At 36.0% G+C, this 17,770-nt stretch overlaps 1 protein-coding gene across 8 annotated transcripts in view; it reads right to left on the bottom strand.

Moving 5' to 3' along the window:
- Window positions 1-17,770, bottom strand: part of CDK8 (cyclin dependent kinase 8) — a 243,778-nt gene that overhangs the window by 52,301 nt on the left and 173,707 nt on the right. For all 8 annotated transcript variants that reach the window (XM_077973626.1, XM_077973625.1, XM_077973627.1 and 5 more), the window contains 3 exon segments: window positions 17,607-17,682; window positions 5,852-5,962; window positions 1,511-1,651 (listed from right to left, as the gene is read on the bottom strand). In XM_077973626.1, coding sequence (XP_077829752.1) covers window positions 1,511-1,651; window positions 5,852-5,962; window positions 17,607-17,630 — 276 coding nt within the window. In that variant the 5' untranslated portion in view covers window positions 17,631-17,682.

Here is a 17,770-nt window from a genome sequence, read left to right as displayed (position 1 = left end):
GCCTCAGCCTCCCAAAGTGCTGGGATTATAGGCACGAGCCACCGCGCCCGGCCTGTAAATCTATTTTTATAAGTAAAATATTCTAACTCTATTAAAAATAAAAGCTTGCATAAAGAAACAAGTCCAACCAAATTTCTGCTGTGTTATTGGTCCTAGTCTAAATGCTTTGTAGGTACGAGAACTGGAGATAAAGTAACTAACTAACATTAAATGTGCTACAAGGCAATTTCCTAAAGCTAGAAGAAAGAAGTAGAAACTATGCCACTGGAACAGCACATTTGAAGGCCAGAGACTAAGCTCACTAAATTTGTGAAGAACATCTTTGCGAGAGACCAGATGGGCTCCGCCTCATGGCCTACAGGATATTTCCTTTGTATACAGGTGATTAGAGACAAAATCATCACTTTCAGCATTGTGTTTATATTTGTTTGAAATGACGGTGCTGTTATAAATCTTATTATAGTTACTATCTTTACAAAGAAAAGAACTATAAAAGCAATGTAATTATGTAGTAAGAAAGGGCAATTTGAAGTTTAGGTAACTGAAATCCATGAAAATTTAATGAATAATAATATGCTAGATCAGCAGTCCCCAATCTTTTTGGCACCAGGGATCAGTTTCATGGAAGACAGTTTTTCCACACAGTGGGGTGGGAAGGGATGGTTTCAGTATGTAACTGTACCACCTCAGATCATAAGGCATTAGATTCTCATAAGGAGTGTGCAGTCTAGAACCCCTGCATGTGCAGTTCACAATAGGGTTCTGGCTCCTATGAAAATCTAATGCTGCCACTGATCTGACAGGAGGCTGAGCTCAGGTGGTAATGCTCACCCACCGCTCACCTCCCGCTGTGTGGCCTGGTTCCTAATGGGCCATGGACTGGTCTGTGGCCTGGGGGCTGGGTACCCCTGTGCAAGATGGGTGAAAAAAGGCATAAATGACTTTGACACATTAAATAAAAAGTCAGTTTCTTCCGTTTTTAAATTCTTAAAACTTCAATGTACCTGAATACAGCAAGGTTTCTAATAATATACTTCAATTACGATTAATAAAGGCTATTGGCCAACAGACTGCTACTAACATAGAGGGGCTTAAAATATAAGCATACTGAATTAACATTTTCCTTTTCTAATATGTAAATAAGTATGCAGTAGGCTCCAAAAGTTTTACCTTCAAGTTATTATAAATATATAAATTTCTACAGTTTGCCTTGCATCTAATAATCAATGTGAAGCAAGCTAATGCTTTATTTATGAACTTAAAAGGAAACAGAAGCTTAGGAAAACAAATGTGTCTTATTTCACTTCAAAATAAATACCATCTAGTGTATGTCAAAGAAGCAGGATGAATTCTATAAAAACACTACTAGGCCATTTTTTGAGAATGTAGCGTTCTCACTACCTCTATAAGGTTTGCAGGCCTACATATAGCACTGGTATCTACAGACAACTAGAAAAGTATCCAACTGTAATGCATCTTTCTAGTTTAAACCAATTACAGATCAACTTACCAAATCTCTGTGCAACACCCAGTTAGCATGCAGGTAGTGAATACCATCTAGGATCTGATACAATAGTGACTTCACCATTCCCCGAGGTAACTGAACTGGCTTCTTGTTTGCTTTAGAAGCTCTGTGAAACTTGATTATATGCTGAAAGAAAGAAAAAATATCACCAGAAGCTTAAAAAAAAGGAAAAGATCATTTGATATGTAATATTTTCCTAACAGAAAAAGAAACACTCAGGGATTCCCACAGATATTGAAAATACAATTTCATACTCTGCTGAATAACATAAACAACTTTAAAATTCCCTAATAACTGCAGCTAAAATTCCATTTCCTAAGCATATGACAGCATTTCAGGAAATACATTATCACAACAAGGAATTAGGAAATACTGTGCTTTTATTTTTACAGCATAATTAAAAATCAATTACTTTCAGAGTATATTTGATTCCTGTTTATCTGGTAGATACAATGAAAAAAAAAAAACAAAGTTCAAGAGATACTTCTGGCTGGCTGACATGGTATAGAATGAGAACCTATTTATAACATAGGTTATAAAGAAAGCAAGTGGGGAGATGCTTCAATAAAATAACACAAGCACAAAGAAATGACATACCAGTTCACAGGGAAAAATGGAAAAATATGAAAGATTCTGAGGGAAAAAAAAATGCCTTGTACCATCCATCAAAGCTTTCTATGTATAATGTTGTTGGACATCCAGTAAAACAAAGCACAACTTTATACATAGAAAAATTACTTTATAAATGAATGTGCCTTACAAGTTTTTTTTGAAAAGTTTCAAATGCTCGTGATAGGAGGACTCATTTTCTTAATTGGATCACTTTTAAACTGCAGGAAAATCTGTAACTTGGCTGTAGTCAACTATGCCTTGCACACCATTGTACATATCCCTGAACCTAATATTGCACAGAGCAGACCCTCGGCCAATATATGTAAGTAAATATTAAGCATGTTCTTGAAATCAGTAAACATAATAAAAATAAGAGATATTTAACATTATAAGTTAACATTTTCACTTGCTATTTTCTTATGATACACAGAATATAATACAAGTAAGGAATAACTAATGATTAATGAGTAAAGGAGCTTTACTCTCCAAGGAAAAATAGATAGCAAGTACCCACGAGAAGGTAAAGTGTAGCAGTTTGCACCTATGTAGTGTGACTAATCTAAATGAGCAGCATTAACCGACTTTAATTTTCCTCTCAGTCTTTTTTTCAAGGTATTTAATAGCAGGCAAACAAAACAGAGCTACAACAATTTAATATCTAGACTGTTTTGTCACCTGTCCTAAAATATGATGTGACAATCAAGTCTGTTCTCCTTAAGATTCTTGGGCCGGGCGTGGTGGCTCACGCCTGTAATCCTAGCACTTTGGGAGGCCGAGGTGGGCGGATATGTAGGAGAGGTAAGGTAATTAATCAATTTCATATATATTTCTTCATGTACACTTTATTAGAGTATTACAAGTGATTTCTTTTACCAATATTTTAAAATGACAAACCCTACTGTCATCTTCTTTATATTCCAGGGCTACATAACAAATGCAAAGTACACATACCATGAAATCTCACCAATGCTTAAGTGATTTTTAAAAATAACTATTTTTATCGCAACTGCCTTGTTACCCTCTGCTGCCTAACCCCTACCAATTCACTTCAACATTCCAATTAAAATAGATAAAGGAGTGGGCTTTAGTAGGCTAAATTATCGTTTGTTTTTAATGAAAATGAACATTAAAAATAGTTATTTGGCTTAAATATTATTAAGATGATGATAAAGCTAATGAACTATTTATATACACTGTACAATATTACATGCAATAAAATTTGTTAAAGTATAATCATTGTACCTACATGTAAAATTAAATATTACAAACTAGCAGCTAGAAATCACATTGAGTGAAATATTATACTATCTTCTACGCTCTACCGTGGTTTATCACAAATCTTGTTTATGAACCAGCCTGGAAAATGCCTTAAGTTTAAATTATATGACTTCATTTCTTATGAGGCTCAGTATGGTGAGTGTTCAATTTAATACTGGCCACGCTGATTTAACAGGGTTGATACGATTAGACTTATTTTAAAATAGAAGAACAGAAGAACCAAAGATTAAAAAAAGACGAAAAAATTAATAATCAGCATGAACTTTCAAAAGAGTTTCATAAAAGAGAGAAAATTTCATGTGTACAAATTAAAAAGCATGGCCATGCTAACTTAGTAAATATAGATTAGTATGCAAATCAATACAATGTTTAAAGACATTATTAAATATCATTAAAAACCCAGTACACAGGAGTAAAGTAATTCTTAATGAATTAACACAAGGTAATGTTAGAGGTTTGGTTTACTTGTTTCTTAAACTATAATCTGTATTAACAGATGTTCTTTATACAGATTGGTAAGAATGTAATTGTGAATATGTTTCAAAATTACTTTGGCTATCCTGTTATAGATTTTCTATATATATATGTATATAATATATATATCTCAGTCTTATCTGCAAGGTAACGTTTCAGATTTTTTTTAAAACATAAATGTTATATTTAACAAAACAGCAAATTTCATAGTTACCTAAGAGTTCCTCAAATACCAATTTAAAAAATAATCTGCTTAGTAAACTGCAAAATACTGAGGCTGGTGTTTGAATTTCAGCTACTTAGACAAGATTAATTTAAGTTCTTATTTTACAGTAATTTTTTTCAATATAGCATCATTTTCTGCATTGCATTAGATAAACTAATAAACTGGTTGGGCTCAGTGGCTCAGGCCTGTAATCCCAGCACTTTGAGAGGCCGAGGTGGGCAGATCACCTGACATCAGGAGCTAAGAGACCAGCCTGGTCAACATGGTGAAACCCTGTCTCTACCAAAAATACAAAACTTAGCCGGGCTGGAGTGCAACAGTGTGAACAGGACCCACTGCAGCCTCGACTTCCTGGGCTTCAGTCCCATGAACAGCTGGGACCACAAGTGTGTGCCACTGAGCTCAGCCAATTTTTTTTTTTTTTTTTTTTTGTAGAGATAGGGTCTTGCCATGTGGCCCAGGCTTGTCTTGTCTCAAATCCTTTGGCTCAAGTGATCTTCCTGCTTTGGCCTCCCAAAGTGCTGGGTCTACAGGTGTGACCCACTAAACTTGACCTAAAACTATTCTTATCACAGGTCAGAAAACAAAGAATAACTAAAAGTCTCAAGAGATATTAAAATTTATTTTCACACCAATCTCATTTTTTAATAGAGCTCTCATCCACAAAGAATTCCTCCAATGCAAGATTATGCCCAATTCAAGTAAGTACAATGCAGTCATGCACTACTTAATGAAGGGATACATTCTGAAAAATGTGTCGTAGGCAATTTTGCAGTTGTGTAAACATCACAGAGTGTACTTACATAAACCTAGATGATAGACTTTACCACAAACCCAAGCTATATGGTATAGCCTACTGCTCCTAGGCTACAAACCTGCACGTTACTGTACTGAATAAGGAAGGCAATTGTGACACAATAGTAATTAAGTGTGTTAGCTAAACAGATGTAAACATAGAAAAGGTACAGTCACAATATGGTACTATAATCTTACAAGACCACTATCATATATGCAGTCCCTAGTTGACCGTAACATTATATGGTGCATGACTATACTATATTGAATTACTGTCAGTGAAAATAAGCATTAGGATATTAAATTCAATTGTGAATAGTTAATAATTAATAATAGTTTCCTACATTTGTATATTTCATTAATAAAACTTTTCAACTACAAGATTGTTCCTCAGAAAAACGTTGTTAAAAAAGGAAAGAAAGTATTACATTTTACAGATGGGGTAAATTACAGCTTCAAAGCCATTAAAAGACTTGCCTAATGCTATACGATAAATAATGGTAGAACTATTAGATCTCTCCAAAGATAGCATATTCGTCCTCCTACATGAGGATACCACCTTCTCATTTTATATTCCCTTTATATGACGGAATAAAATGAAATATGCTACTTTTCTATTTTAGAGCAAAATTTTATAGATACTACAGTTACTTTTCATTTCATCAAAAAACTGTATGAAGCAATATTGAATAGCTGTTTAACACTCTTGAGATTCTATTGTTTTCTTTAGTATCTGTTAAAAGATCAAAGTGACAATATTGAAAAGCAATAATACAAAGTCAAATAAATACTCTAGCCTTGGTAATGCCACCAACCACACTCCATGAGGTCACTTTTATTTTAAGAACGTAAGTCTCATAATAAGGGGAACACCTAATTGGTTTTAGTTACTCTTAACAATCCCTAACTGTTTGCTCATGTCTGCCAGCAATTCACCTTACCCAGAGGTCATGTTCAGCATAGTCAAACAGAAGCCACACCTTCCTATCAGCATGAGACAGAAACACCTTTTGCAGAGAAATGACGTTTGGATGCTTAAGCTCTCGAAGTAACTGCAAAACAAAGGAGATCCATTAACAATTTCTGTCACAAAAATAATGCTAAAAACCCCTACACCATTTGTAATTCAAAGGCAATACAAACCCACGGGTAATCAATCTTAAAAATCTAGTACGCACCCACACAATTTTGAGACAGATACTTCAGTAACAAATGAGAAAATATCTGTGAGGAAAAGACACTAAACAGGTATATCTGAGTAAATCTATTTTGTTGTTGTTTGGTTGGTTATTTTAACTTTTTGATTGTGGTAAAATATATATAACATAAAAATGACCACTTTAATCATTTGTAAGTGTACAATTCATGGCATCCTATAAGTATACTCACAATGTTCTGCGATCATCACCACTACCATTTTAGAATTTTTTTTGTCATCCCAAACAGAAACTCCGAATCCATTAAACCAGCGGTCCCCAACCTTTTTGGCATCAGAAATGAGTTTTATGGAAGACAAATTTTCCACGGATAATGGGGTGGAGGTGCAGGGCGGGGGCTGGGGGAAGGGGCGGATGGTGGATAGTTTCAAGATGAAACCGTTTCCCCTCAGATCATTCATTAGGCATTAGATTCTCAGAAGGAGCACGCAACCTAGATCCTTCACATGCGCAGTTCACAACAGGGTTCAAGCTCCTATGAGAATCTAATGCCGCTGCTAATCTGACAGGAGGCAGAGCTCAGGTGGTCATGCTTGCTTGCCTGTGGCTCACCTCCTGCTGTGCGGCCCAATTCCTAACAGTCCTGGTGCTGACCCACGCATCACACAATAACCCCACTGCCTTTTTCCCCAAGGCCCTGGTAACCTCTACTCTACTATCTGTCCCTAAGAATCTTCCTAATCTAGATATTGCATGTAAGTGGAACCACACAATACGTATCCTTTCATGCCAGGCTTATTTCACTTAGCCTGTTGCATTCTTTTATGGATAAACACATTCCACTCTATGCATATCTATATATATATATATCACATTGCGTTTATCCATTCATCTGTCGATGTCCATGGGTTGTTTTCACCTCTAGTTGTTGTGATTAATGCTGCTATGAACATTAGTACATACTATCTGTTGAAACTCCCTGCTTTCAATGTTTTGACCATAAACCCAAGAGTGGAAATCCTGGATCAAATGATTGCTCTGTGTTTAACTTTTTGAGAAACCACCAAACTTGCAGCTGTACCATTTTACATTCCCATCTGCAATGCACAAGCGTTCCAATTTCTTCATATCCTCACCAACACTGGTTATTTCCCCCCTTTTTTCCTTAAAAATTAACATATATCCTAATGAGTATGAAGCAGTATCTCACTGTGGTTTTGGTGTGCATTTCCCTAGTCAATAATGGTGTTGAACATCTTTTCATGTGCTTACTGACCATTTGTAGATCGTCTTTGGAGAAACATCTATTTAATAAGTCTTTTGCCCATTTTTGAATCAGGTTGTTTTGTTGTTGCTGCTGAGTTGTAGGAGTTCTTTATGTAGTCTAGATACTAACCCCTTATTAAATATGATTTATAAAACTTTCTCCCATTCTGCAAGTTGTCTAGGCTTTGACATCACATAACAATTGAACTTGAAACAAATCTGTAGTTCATAATCCTTTTTAGAAAATATCAAAGTATTTGCAACATTAGAAGATGCAACATTCATTAACACCAATTATTATATGAAAATTAAGTTCTGCAACCCTATGAGATACAGTACCTAATTTCAGGCATTTAAATTACATAGTAAAGTTGATTAAAATTTTGTAACTTTTCATAAAATAACAAAGAACTTAAACAGAGAGAAGTATCCAAGGAGAGCATATTTTCATGAGTTTGTGCTTTCTCATCTCATAAAAGGATGTTATTTTACTTAAAATATTTTATCTTCTTATCTTATGATAACCAAAGTGGCCTAACAATCCATCCAGTCAAAAAGTACCCCTAACCCTGCCAAGCAAAAACGAAAACAACAACAAAAAGCCTCTCATGAAGCCCGATACTGTCTTTATCAGTTAAAACGTGTTTCAACAGTGCCTTCCAAATGTGCTTCAAATACTGGACAGCTAGGTGAGAAAATCAAGATCTTAAAATTGGTAACTTCAGTGCTTTTTGTGAGAACACTGCCACAAAAATAAGAATCAATGTAAATGTGAAGTTAAACACTATATTAGGGGCTTTGAAATGAACTTCAGCAAAGACTATAAATCAATTAAATATTCAGTCACATATTAAAGATTATTCTCTGGTGTGATAATTATTTTATTCAGAAGCAAGATTAAGTTCAGGTTATATTATTTCTGCTTTTAGAATATAATTTTCAAACTTATAAGACTTTAGCAATTATATACCAATCCTCAGAAACCTAAATGCTAGTATCTAAAATTGACCATTCCCTAATTAATAAACAACACAAATAATCTGACAGGGGAAGTCTAGACTTTGTGGTAATCCTGGATCTCCCAGCTGGCTCAAAGAGCCAAAGCTCGTGCTAAAGTAGTCTTAATTCTAGTTCACTGTTTTTCTATTATCTCAAAATTGGAACACACTCTTAAGCTAGACAGCTATTTCAAATTCTTTCTAGTAATTGGCAGGGTGTAAATTATAAAAAACCAACATATTCCAAAGCGTTGGCAAAAGATCTCCACAATTATTAGAAACCTACATATAAAGTTATTCTTAGTGTCTCCTGAATTTTACCTCCAATGAAAGGTTTCATTTCACTCCTGTATTCAAAAAACTGCAGCAACAATTTGCTTAAGCACTTCTCCCAGATGCCAAGTATGGTACTAGGCATGTGACATGTATTATCTCATTTAATCATGAATTAGCCCTATGAAATATTTATATAACCCCTATTTTACAAATGAGAAAACAGGGGTTTCAGGAGGATAAATAATTTGCTCAAGGTTACATTCCTAGGAAGTGGTAGAATCAGCAATTAATAAATTAACTTTTAAAACACAAAGCCAGTACTTGTAACTACTACGGTCTAATAGCAATACCTCCCAAGAGCTAACATCCTAGAAGAATGGATTATGTCTGGATTATGTGTCTTTACAATCCAGAGACATAAATGTCTTAAATATATACCAGGTGGCGAACTTGACAATGGCAGGCACTACGTATTTATTCTCATGGCTGCATGGCCAGCTCCCAGCATAATGCCTGGTACTGCAGAGGCCCTTATTAACTATTTGATAAACACATGAATAAATGATTGTGTAAATTAACAAAATGTACAACTAAAGAAGGACACACAACCCACTCTTTGGCTTCTGATCTATGAACTAATATCCCTGCTTTCTTTATAAAACCAATCTACTTTGTTTTACTAAAATTTACCAAATTTTACTAAAAATATAAAAATTAGTGGCCAGGCACGGTGGCTCACGCCTGTAATCCCAACATTTGGGAGGCAGAGGCAGGTAGATCACTGAGGTCAGGGATTCAAGACCAGCCTGGCCAACATGGTGAAACCCCATCTCTACTAAAAATAGAAAAAATCTGTTGGGCGTGGTGGCACACACCTGTAATCCCAGCTACTTGGGAGGGTGAGGCAGGAGAATCGCTTGAGCCTGGGAGGTGGAGGTTGCAGTGAGCTGAGATCACACCAAGGCACTCTAGCCTGGATGACAGAGTGAGGCTCCACCTCAGTATAAAAAAATAAAAGCCAATCTACTTCATTAAATATCAGTTTAAAAAAATTCATCTATCTGATTAACCAGACGACAAATCTCTGAGAGTAAAGACTTCATCCTGAGTAAGGAACTGCTGCCAGACTAGTGAGTAACAGTGTTATGGACTGAATTGTGTTCCCCCAAAATTCCTATGCTGAAGCCCTAACCCCAGTACCTTGGAATGTGACTGTACAGTCACATGCTGCATGATGATGTCACAGTCAGTAACAGACAGCATATATAAGATTATAATGGGCCGGGCGCGGTGGCTCAAGCCTGTAATCCCAGCACTTTGGGAGGCCGAGGCGGGCGGATCACGAGGTCAGGAGATCGAGACCATCCTGGCTAACACGGTGAAACCCCGTCTCTACTAAAAATACAAAAAGAGATTAGCCGGGCGTGGTGGCGGGCGCCTGTAGTCCCAGCTATTCCGGAGGCTGAGGCAGGAGAATGGCGTGAACCCGGGAGGCGGAGCTTGCAGTGAGCCGAGATCGCGCCACTGCACTCCAGTCTGGGCGACAGAGCGAGACTCCGTCTCAAAAAAAAAAAAAAGATTATAATGCAGTTGAAAAATTCCTATCACCTAGTGACACACAACCTTCATAATGTTGTAGCACAATGTGCATTACTCACGTGTGTGTGGTGATGCTGGTATACATACATGTATCACGCTGCCAGTTATCAGACAAGTCTAGCAAATATCATTATATGCAGCACACAATGTTTGATAATAAATTCCTCTATAACTGGCTATGTTTTTATTACATTACGCTTTTTATCATCATTTTAGAGTGTACCCCCTCGACTTATTTTTTTAAGTTAACTGTAAAACATCCTCAGGCAGATCCTTCAGGAGGTAGTCTGAAAGGTACTGTTATCCTAGGAGAGGCAGCTCTATGTGAGTTTTGCCCCAATGAATTTTTTTTTGAGACAGAGTCTCATAGTGCCCAGGCTGAAGTGCAGTGGCATGATTTTGGCTCACTGCAATCTCCATCTCCCAGATTCAAGCAATTCTCATGTCTCAGCCTCCCAGGCAGCTGGGACGACAGGCATGCACCACCACACCCAGCTAGTTTTTGTATTTTTTTTTGGTAGAAACAAGGTTTTGCCACGTTGGCTAGGCTAGTCTTGAACTCCTGGCCTCCAGTGATCTGTATGTCCACCCTGGCCTCCCAAAAATGTTGTGATTACAGGCATAAGCCACCATGCCTGGCCTCCCTGAAGACTTTCTAGTGGGATAAAATGTGGAGGTGGAAGACAATGATATTCATGATCCTAAACCTGTGTAGACCTAGGCTAATATAAATGTGTCTTAGTTTACAAAAAGAAACACGCATTTGTATGTTCATTGCAGCACTATTCACAGTAGCATGAAGTCAACCTAGATGCCCAGCAACAGTGGACTGAACAAAGAAAATGTGGTACATATACACCATGGAATGCTACACAGCCATTAAAAAGAATAAAATGTCTTTTGCAGCAACATGGATGCAGCTGGAGGCCATTACCCTAAATAAATTAACACAGGAACAGAAAACCAAATACCACATGTTCTCACTCAAAAGTAGGTGCTAAACATTGGATAAACATGGACATAAAGATGGCAACAAGAGATACCGGAAACTACTAGAGGAGGGAGGGTGAGGTGAAGGGAAGGGGTGAAAAACTATCAGGTAACTATGCTCTGTATCTGGGTGATGAGATCATTCACACACCAAACCTCAGTCACATGCAATTTACCCATGTAACAAACCTACACATGTGCCCCCGAACCTAAAAGCTGAAAAAGTAAAAAACAATTTTTAAAAATACAAAAAAGCTTATAGAATAAGAATAAAAATATTTTTGTACAGGTGTACAATGTGTATTTTAAGTGTTTTTACAATAGTAAAAAAGTTCATAATGTAAAAAAGTTACAGTAAACTAAGGTTCATTGAAGAAAGTAAAATATGTTTTATAAACTGAATGTAGCCTGTATGTAGCCTAAGTGTACAGTGCTTATAGTCTACAGTAGTGTACACTAACGTCCTAGGCCTTCACATTCACTCACTACTCACTGACGCCCTGAGCAAGGTCCAGACCTGCAAGCCCCATTCATGCTAAGAGCCCTGTACATACAGGTGTACCATTTTTTATCTTTGTTTTGGGGAGGGGGCAGGCTTGAACAAGAAAGAATTTGGGGTGAGTCCATAAAGTTTATTAAGAGAGTAAAGGAATAAAGAATGGCTACTCCATAGGCAGAACAGCCATTTTAAAAAAATCATTTATTCCATATTTTTACTGTACCTTTTCTATGTTTATTCCATATATTTACCATACCTTTTCTATTTAATATGCTCAGATATACAAATATTTAGCATTGTGTTACAGTTGCATATAGTATTCGGTATAGCAACATGCTGTATAGGTTTGTAGCCTAGAAGCAATAGGCTACACACAGCCTGGTGTGTTTAGGTTCTACCATCTGGGCTAGTGTAAGTACACTCTGTGATGGCAGAACAATGAAATTGTCTAATGACGCATTTTTTCAGAGCATATCCTGCTAATTAAGTGACACATGACTGTATTTGGAGATAAGGCCTTTTAAGAACTAATTAGGTTAAAATGCGGTCTTCAGAGTGGGCCCTAATCGAATCTGACTGGCGTCCTCCCAAGAAGAGATGATGAGGACCTACAGAGAGACACCAGGAGTGCCTCTGAAATGATCATCTGATGAGACGGGAAGAAGGAGGCTATCTGCAAGCCAGAGAAAGAGGCCTCAGAGGAAACTAACCCTGACAGCACCTCGATATTAGGCTCCTAGCCTCCGCAACTGTAAGAAAACAAACTGCTGTTTAAGCCACCCAGCCTGTAGCATTTTGTTAGGGCAAATAAAGCAAACCAGTACAGTAAGTAACTATTACTACTGAATAAGTAAAACATCTTTGTTGGTGGTGGTGTTTTGTTGTTGTTGTTGTTTTTAGGGAGACACGTTAGGAGACAGGTCACTTTGGGATTAAAAGAGAATAGCCACTGAGGATTGGTGATGGAACTGTCTCAGTGGACAATTACCTTGAAGTAAATATACTGAAGAAATTCCAAAAGACCTGGGAGCTGTGCTGCACTTAGCAAGGCTAATATTTACTTAATTCCTACTACATGCCAGGCACTGTCCCATTTTACAAATGGGGAAACTGAAACACAAAGAAATCAAATAACTTGTTTTGGGTCCTACAAGCTAGTAAAGTGGCAGAGCCAGGGTAGGAGCCCAAGGAGTCTAGCGAGGTTGTTACTCCTCATGCATTCCTGTGTGTTTGATGCTCTGATGCTGACAGAGTATGCAGGCTTTCCCTGGTGACGAAAAGAACTTCAGCACTACATGACCCTATTTGGAGCCCAGAGCATGTAGATACTAGTTTTTAATACTGTAGAAGTTATTTTTTGCCTTTTCAAAGATTTTGTGTTAAAATATTTTGAAAACAGCCAGGCACGGTGGCTCCCACCTGTAATCCCAGCACTTTGGGAGGCTAAGGTGGGCGGATCATGAGGTCAAGAGACCACCCTGGCCAACATGGTGAAACTCCGTCTCTACTAAAAATACAAAAATTAGCTGGGTATGGTGGTGGGTGCCTGTAGTCCCAGCTACTTGGGAGGCTGAGGCAGAAGAATCGCTTGAACCCAGGAAGCAGAGGTTGCAGTGAGCCTAGATTGCGCCACTGCACTCCAGCCTGGTGACAGAGCGAGACTCCGTCTCAAAAAAAAAAAAAAAAAAAAAGACAACAAAAGGTTTAAAAATACTCATATAACAGTTTCCATCACAGAAACCATCTATGTTTTCCCAATTCTGCTAGGAGAAAAAAAAAACTTATTTTCTGAGTTGTAAGATTACCGTTTTGACTACATAATTCACCATAAATTTAAATACAATATCACATTTAATTTGAACTTCTACAGTATAAATATATAAAAAATAAATTAATACTTCAAACTGTGTCTTCTCAGTAAATATCACAATGGTGAGAAAATGGGTTTAAAAAGCCTAATATTCACAAAACTATATTGCATTCTAACATTAAAATTTCATAATATAGCAAAGATAAAAATAAATTCTAAATTTATAACATGAGTATGGTGACAGTTGACTTGAAATCACTGTTAAAAAAAAATAAGGAAAACAATTCCAAAATTATTTAAATATAGTTAAACCTGTGAAGCCTTTTTCAACCAAATTCTTGCAAATTGATAAAAACTGAGGTATGCTTGGTCAGGCACGGTGGCTCATGCCTGTAACTCCAGAACTTTGGGAGGCCAAAGTGTGTGGATTACAAGGTCAGTAGTTTGAAACCAGCCTGATCAACACGGTGAAACCCCGTCTCTACTAAAAATATAAACATTAGCTGGGCGTGATGGCGTGCACCTGTAATCCCAGCTACTCAGTAGACTGAGGCAGGACAATCACTTGAACCTGGGAGGTGGAGGTTGCAGTGAGTCGAGATCGTGCCATTGCACTCCAGCCAGGGCCACAGAGCAAGACTGTCTCAAAAAAGAAAAAAAAACTGAGGTATGCTTAGGTTAAAGTAGAGGTGAGTAGAAAAGTAAAGTCCAGAGCTTTACCTCTGCTTCCCCATCGCAACTATAAGGCAGCCTTGTGGAATACTGATGATCCCCCCATGTGCAGTTTGAAAAATGCCTACACTAATGGAATTACAGCTCATAGGAAATTTTGATAACGTATAAGACAAACCACTTACAAAAAAATAAAAATGAAGATATGCAATGCTCTTTGTTTTTAGAAGAAATTCTCAGAGTTCCTTCCTCTTCCCCTCCCTTCTACACTTACTTACAGAGCAAGGACTATACAGCACACCTAGCACACGCTGAGGAAGAAATGCGTTGCAGTCTAGAGCGTTGGGGGAACAGATAACAAAGTAAGTAATCAGGCACATAGATAAAAAGAATCCCCTCATAATTACATTTGTAATGAGTGTTATATTAAAGAAACAAACCAGGTGTAATCATAGAGAGTTAACGGAGGTGAATGCTGGGGACACAGGACTTTTTCGAGGAAGAATTAAAAAATGGAAAGAGGAAGGCCTGATAAAAACTTGCCAGAAACAATGGGAATTATTTCATTCTTAACTTTTTGTTATACAAATTTCCAAACTAAATAAAACAGAATATTAAAACAAACCCCTATGTACCATCAGCCACTCACAGCCAAACTTAATTTACTTATACTAATATCCACCTCTCCCAGCCAACCCTGGATTATGTTGAAGTAAATTCCAGTTATTGTATCATTTTACCTATAAATATTTCAGTATGTATCTCTAAAATACAAGGTCTCTTTTCTCTGACGACAAGGAAAATAAATTAGATCAGTAACAGTAAGTTATCTAGAAATATCTCACATGTTTAAAAATTAAGCAATATAATTCTAAATAACTCATAGATAAAAGGAAAATTTCACAAAGAAAACAAAATATTTTGTACCAAATTAACAGAATAAGAGAAGAATTATATGGTTGTTTTTATCCATGTAGAAAAAAGCATTTGATAAAATTCAATATCATTTATGAAAAAAATTCTTAGGAAACTAGCAATACAACTTCCTAAACTTAATTAATAACACCTATGAAAAACGTGCAGCTATCATTATACTGAACAGTGAAAGTGGAAACATTTTCCTCACAGTTGGGAGTAAATCAAAGACACCTGCTCTCACCTCTATTCAACATTGTGTGAGATGGCCTAACCAATTCAGTAAGAGAAAAAAAAGAAACAAAAGCAGAAATAGGGAAAAAAGTAAAAGTATCCCTATTCATAAATGACATGATTATGTAGAAAAAATCCCAAAGAATCACCAAAAACCTACCAGTGAATTTAGAAATGTCTCAGGATATATACTACACCATATATATTTTTTTAAGTAAATAAATAAATAATAAATAAAATGGAAAGCATATCTTTCTGCTGGCTTGAAAGTCTCAATACTATTATTCTTTGAATTGATCCAAATTATAACCTCAACAAGCATTGAAAAAAAACCCAACTAATTAGCAGATGTAAAAATTTATATGATAATGCTAAAGAAACTAAAATACCCCAAACAATTCTGACAAAGAATAAAGCTGGTGGCCTTATACCACCTGGCTTCAAGTCTTGCTAGAAAGGTAGAGTAATCTATTGGTATAAGGCTGGAGAACAATGGAACGAAACAGAGTCCAAATGTATACTTTCTTTTTTTGCAAAGGTGCCAAAGGAATTCTATGGCAAAGGATGTTTTCCAAAAATGATGCTACAACTGTACATTCACATAGGAGGGGGAATTCAAACTCTGTATCATACCACAAACAAAAATTAATTGAGTATATCATAAACTAGAAATTTTAAAACTATAAAGCTTTTAGAAGAAAATATTGGGAAATATTTTCACAATCAGTGGGTAAAGATTTCTTCAGCCACATAAAGAAAATAGCCATAAAAGGAAAAATTAGTAAGTAAGAACTTCATAAAAATTAAACATTTCTGCTCATCTTAAATTGAAGAACCATGATCAAGTACATTAAAAGTAGGCTTTCATACTTCTTTCTGTATTTAAGTGCATTTATAGTTATCATGATATATGCAAAGATAATATCTGTTTCTGAACTGAGTTTTGTGTTTTTTTTAATAAACAACATTTTGTTAAAGACTAATAAACAAGAGAAAAGCATGTGAACAATAAGTACACAGCTCAATGAACTGTCACATATATAACCCGTGTAACTAGACCCAGAGCAAGATCAAAGAACATTACTAGCACCCTGAAGCTCTGTATTCCCTCCAAGGGTATCAACATCCTGACTTCTAACACCACTGACCATAGTTCAATGGCTTTTAACTCTTTAAAACTGACGAGTATATACAGAATAGATGTTGAATAACTGACAGTTAACACACAGATACCTGGTCTCAAGATCGAAAAGTATAAAAAATGTATCAATTAAAATAACTACATCTTCCAGCATGGTCTACCTTCGGTTAACAATATCCTCCATCTCACCCCAATTCTTCCCTCATGAAGGTAATTGTTACATGCGTTCCCAAACCTGGAACTTTCCCTGATTTTCTACTTTAGTTTAGATGTACACCCTTCTCCATTCTCATATAATTCTATCACAGTACTTGACAAGCTGTTCTTAGATTTATGAGTCTTTTTCCTCAACACAGTGTAAATTATTTTCACCTACTTGAGTTGAAGACTCATTGGTACAGAATCTAGGAAACTTGCAAAATTGTTTAACATTTCCAGGTCATAACAGACTATTATGGGTAAATATAATAGAAGGGCTGAGAGCAACAAAAGCAAAGATTATAATATATATTCTAGAATATTCCGTGTAAAGCCAGAAAAGACACATTTGGACCCACAGTTTTACAACAGTAAAAACTGAAGTAAAATCTCAAAAAGTAATGCTCAGTTTAAATGTATGGATAATTATTAACGCATTAACCCAACAACTACTTCCCTTTGGAATAAAAATGAGATTCTAATCACAATATGGAAAACTATGCTTCCAAAATAAAAGGGCATGAATATTTACATACTCAAATGAACAGATACAAGCAATGAAAAGCAAATAATACAACCTCATTTTAATTTGACATAACTAATGACTTAAGTTTCATTCTATTAAAATAAAAATATTAATTTTATATGGACTAACATGCCACTTTTACTGCTCTCAATGAAATAACTGGACCCCTTACTATCAGTGACAGCTATTGGGAAAGTATGTATTTATATAAACAACTGAAATTTACTTTACCCCAAATAAAGAGTTTACATAGACAGAACTACATGTTCCCTTTACTTCTCCTTAATATATTTTCCTATAGTTGATATAAAAAATATTCACTAATTTGCAATTAATATGACAAATACAATACAGAGCCTTACATAGTTGGTACTCATAAGTCAGTTGATAATAATGATAAAAAAACTTCACTTACTGCTATTTCTCTACATGCCGACATAGAGATCCCAGTTCCTTCTATTTGTTTTAAAGCATAGTCTTTATCATCCTTCCTGTAAAAACAAAGTTATTTTAATATATAGATAAATCTATATTTATGTGCATTTTTATAAAGTAAAATATAAATAAATATAGATCACG

Source organism: Macaca mulatta, chromosome 17 (assembly GCF_049350105.2).
Source record: "Macaca mulatta isolate MMU2019108-1 chromosome 17, T2T-MMU8v2.0, whole genome shotgun sequence".
NCBI lineage: Eukaryota > Metazoa > Chordata > Mammalia > Primates > Cercopithecidae > Macaca > Macaca mulatta.
The sequence above is the reverse complement of the archived record's forward strand: the minus strand, read 5'-3'. Positions and strand labels throughout refer to the sequence as shown.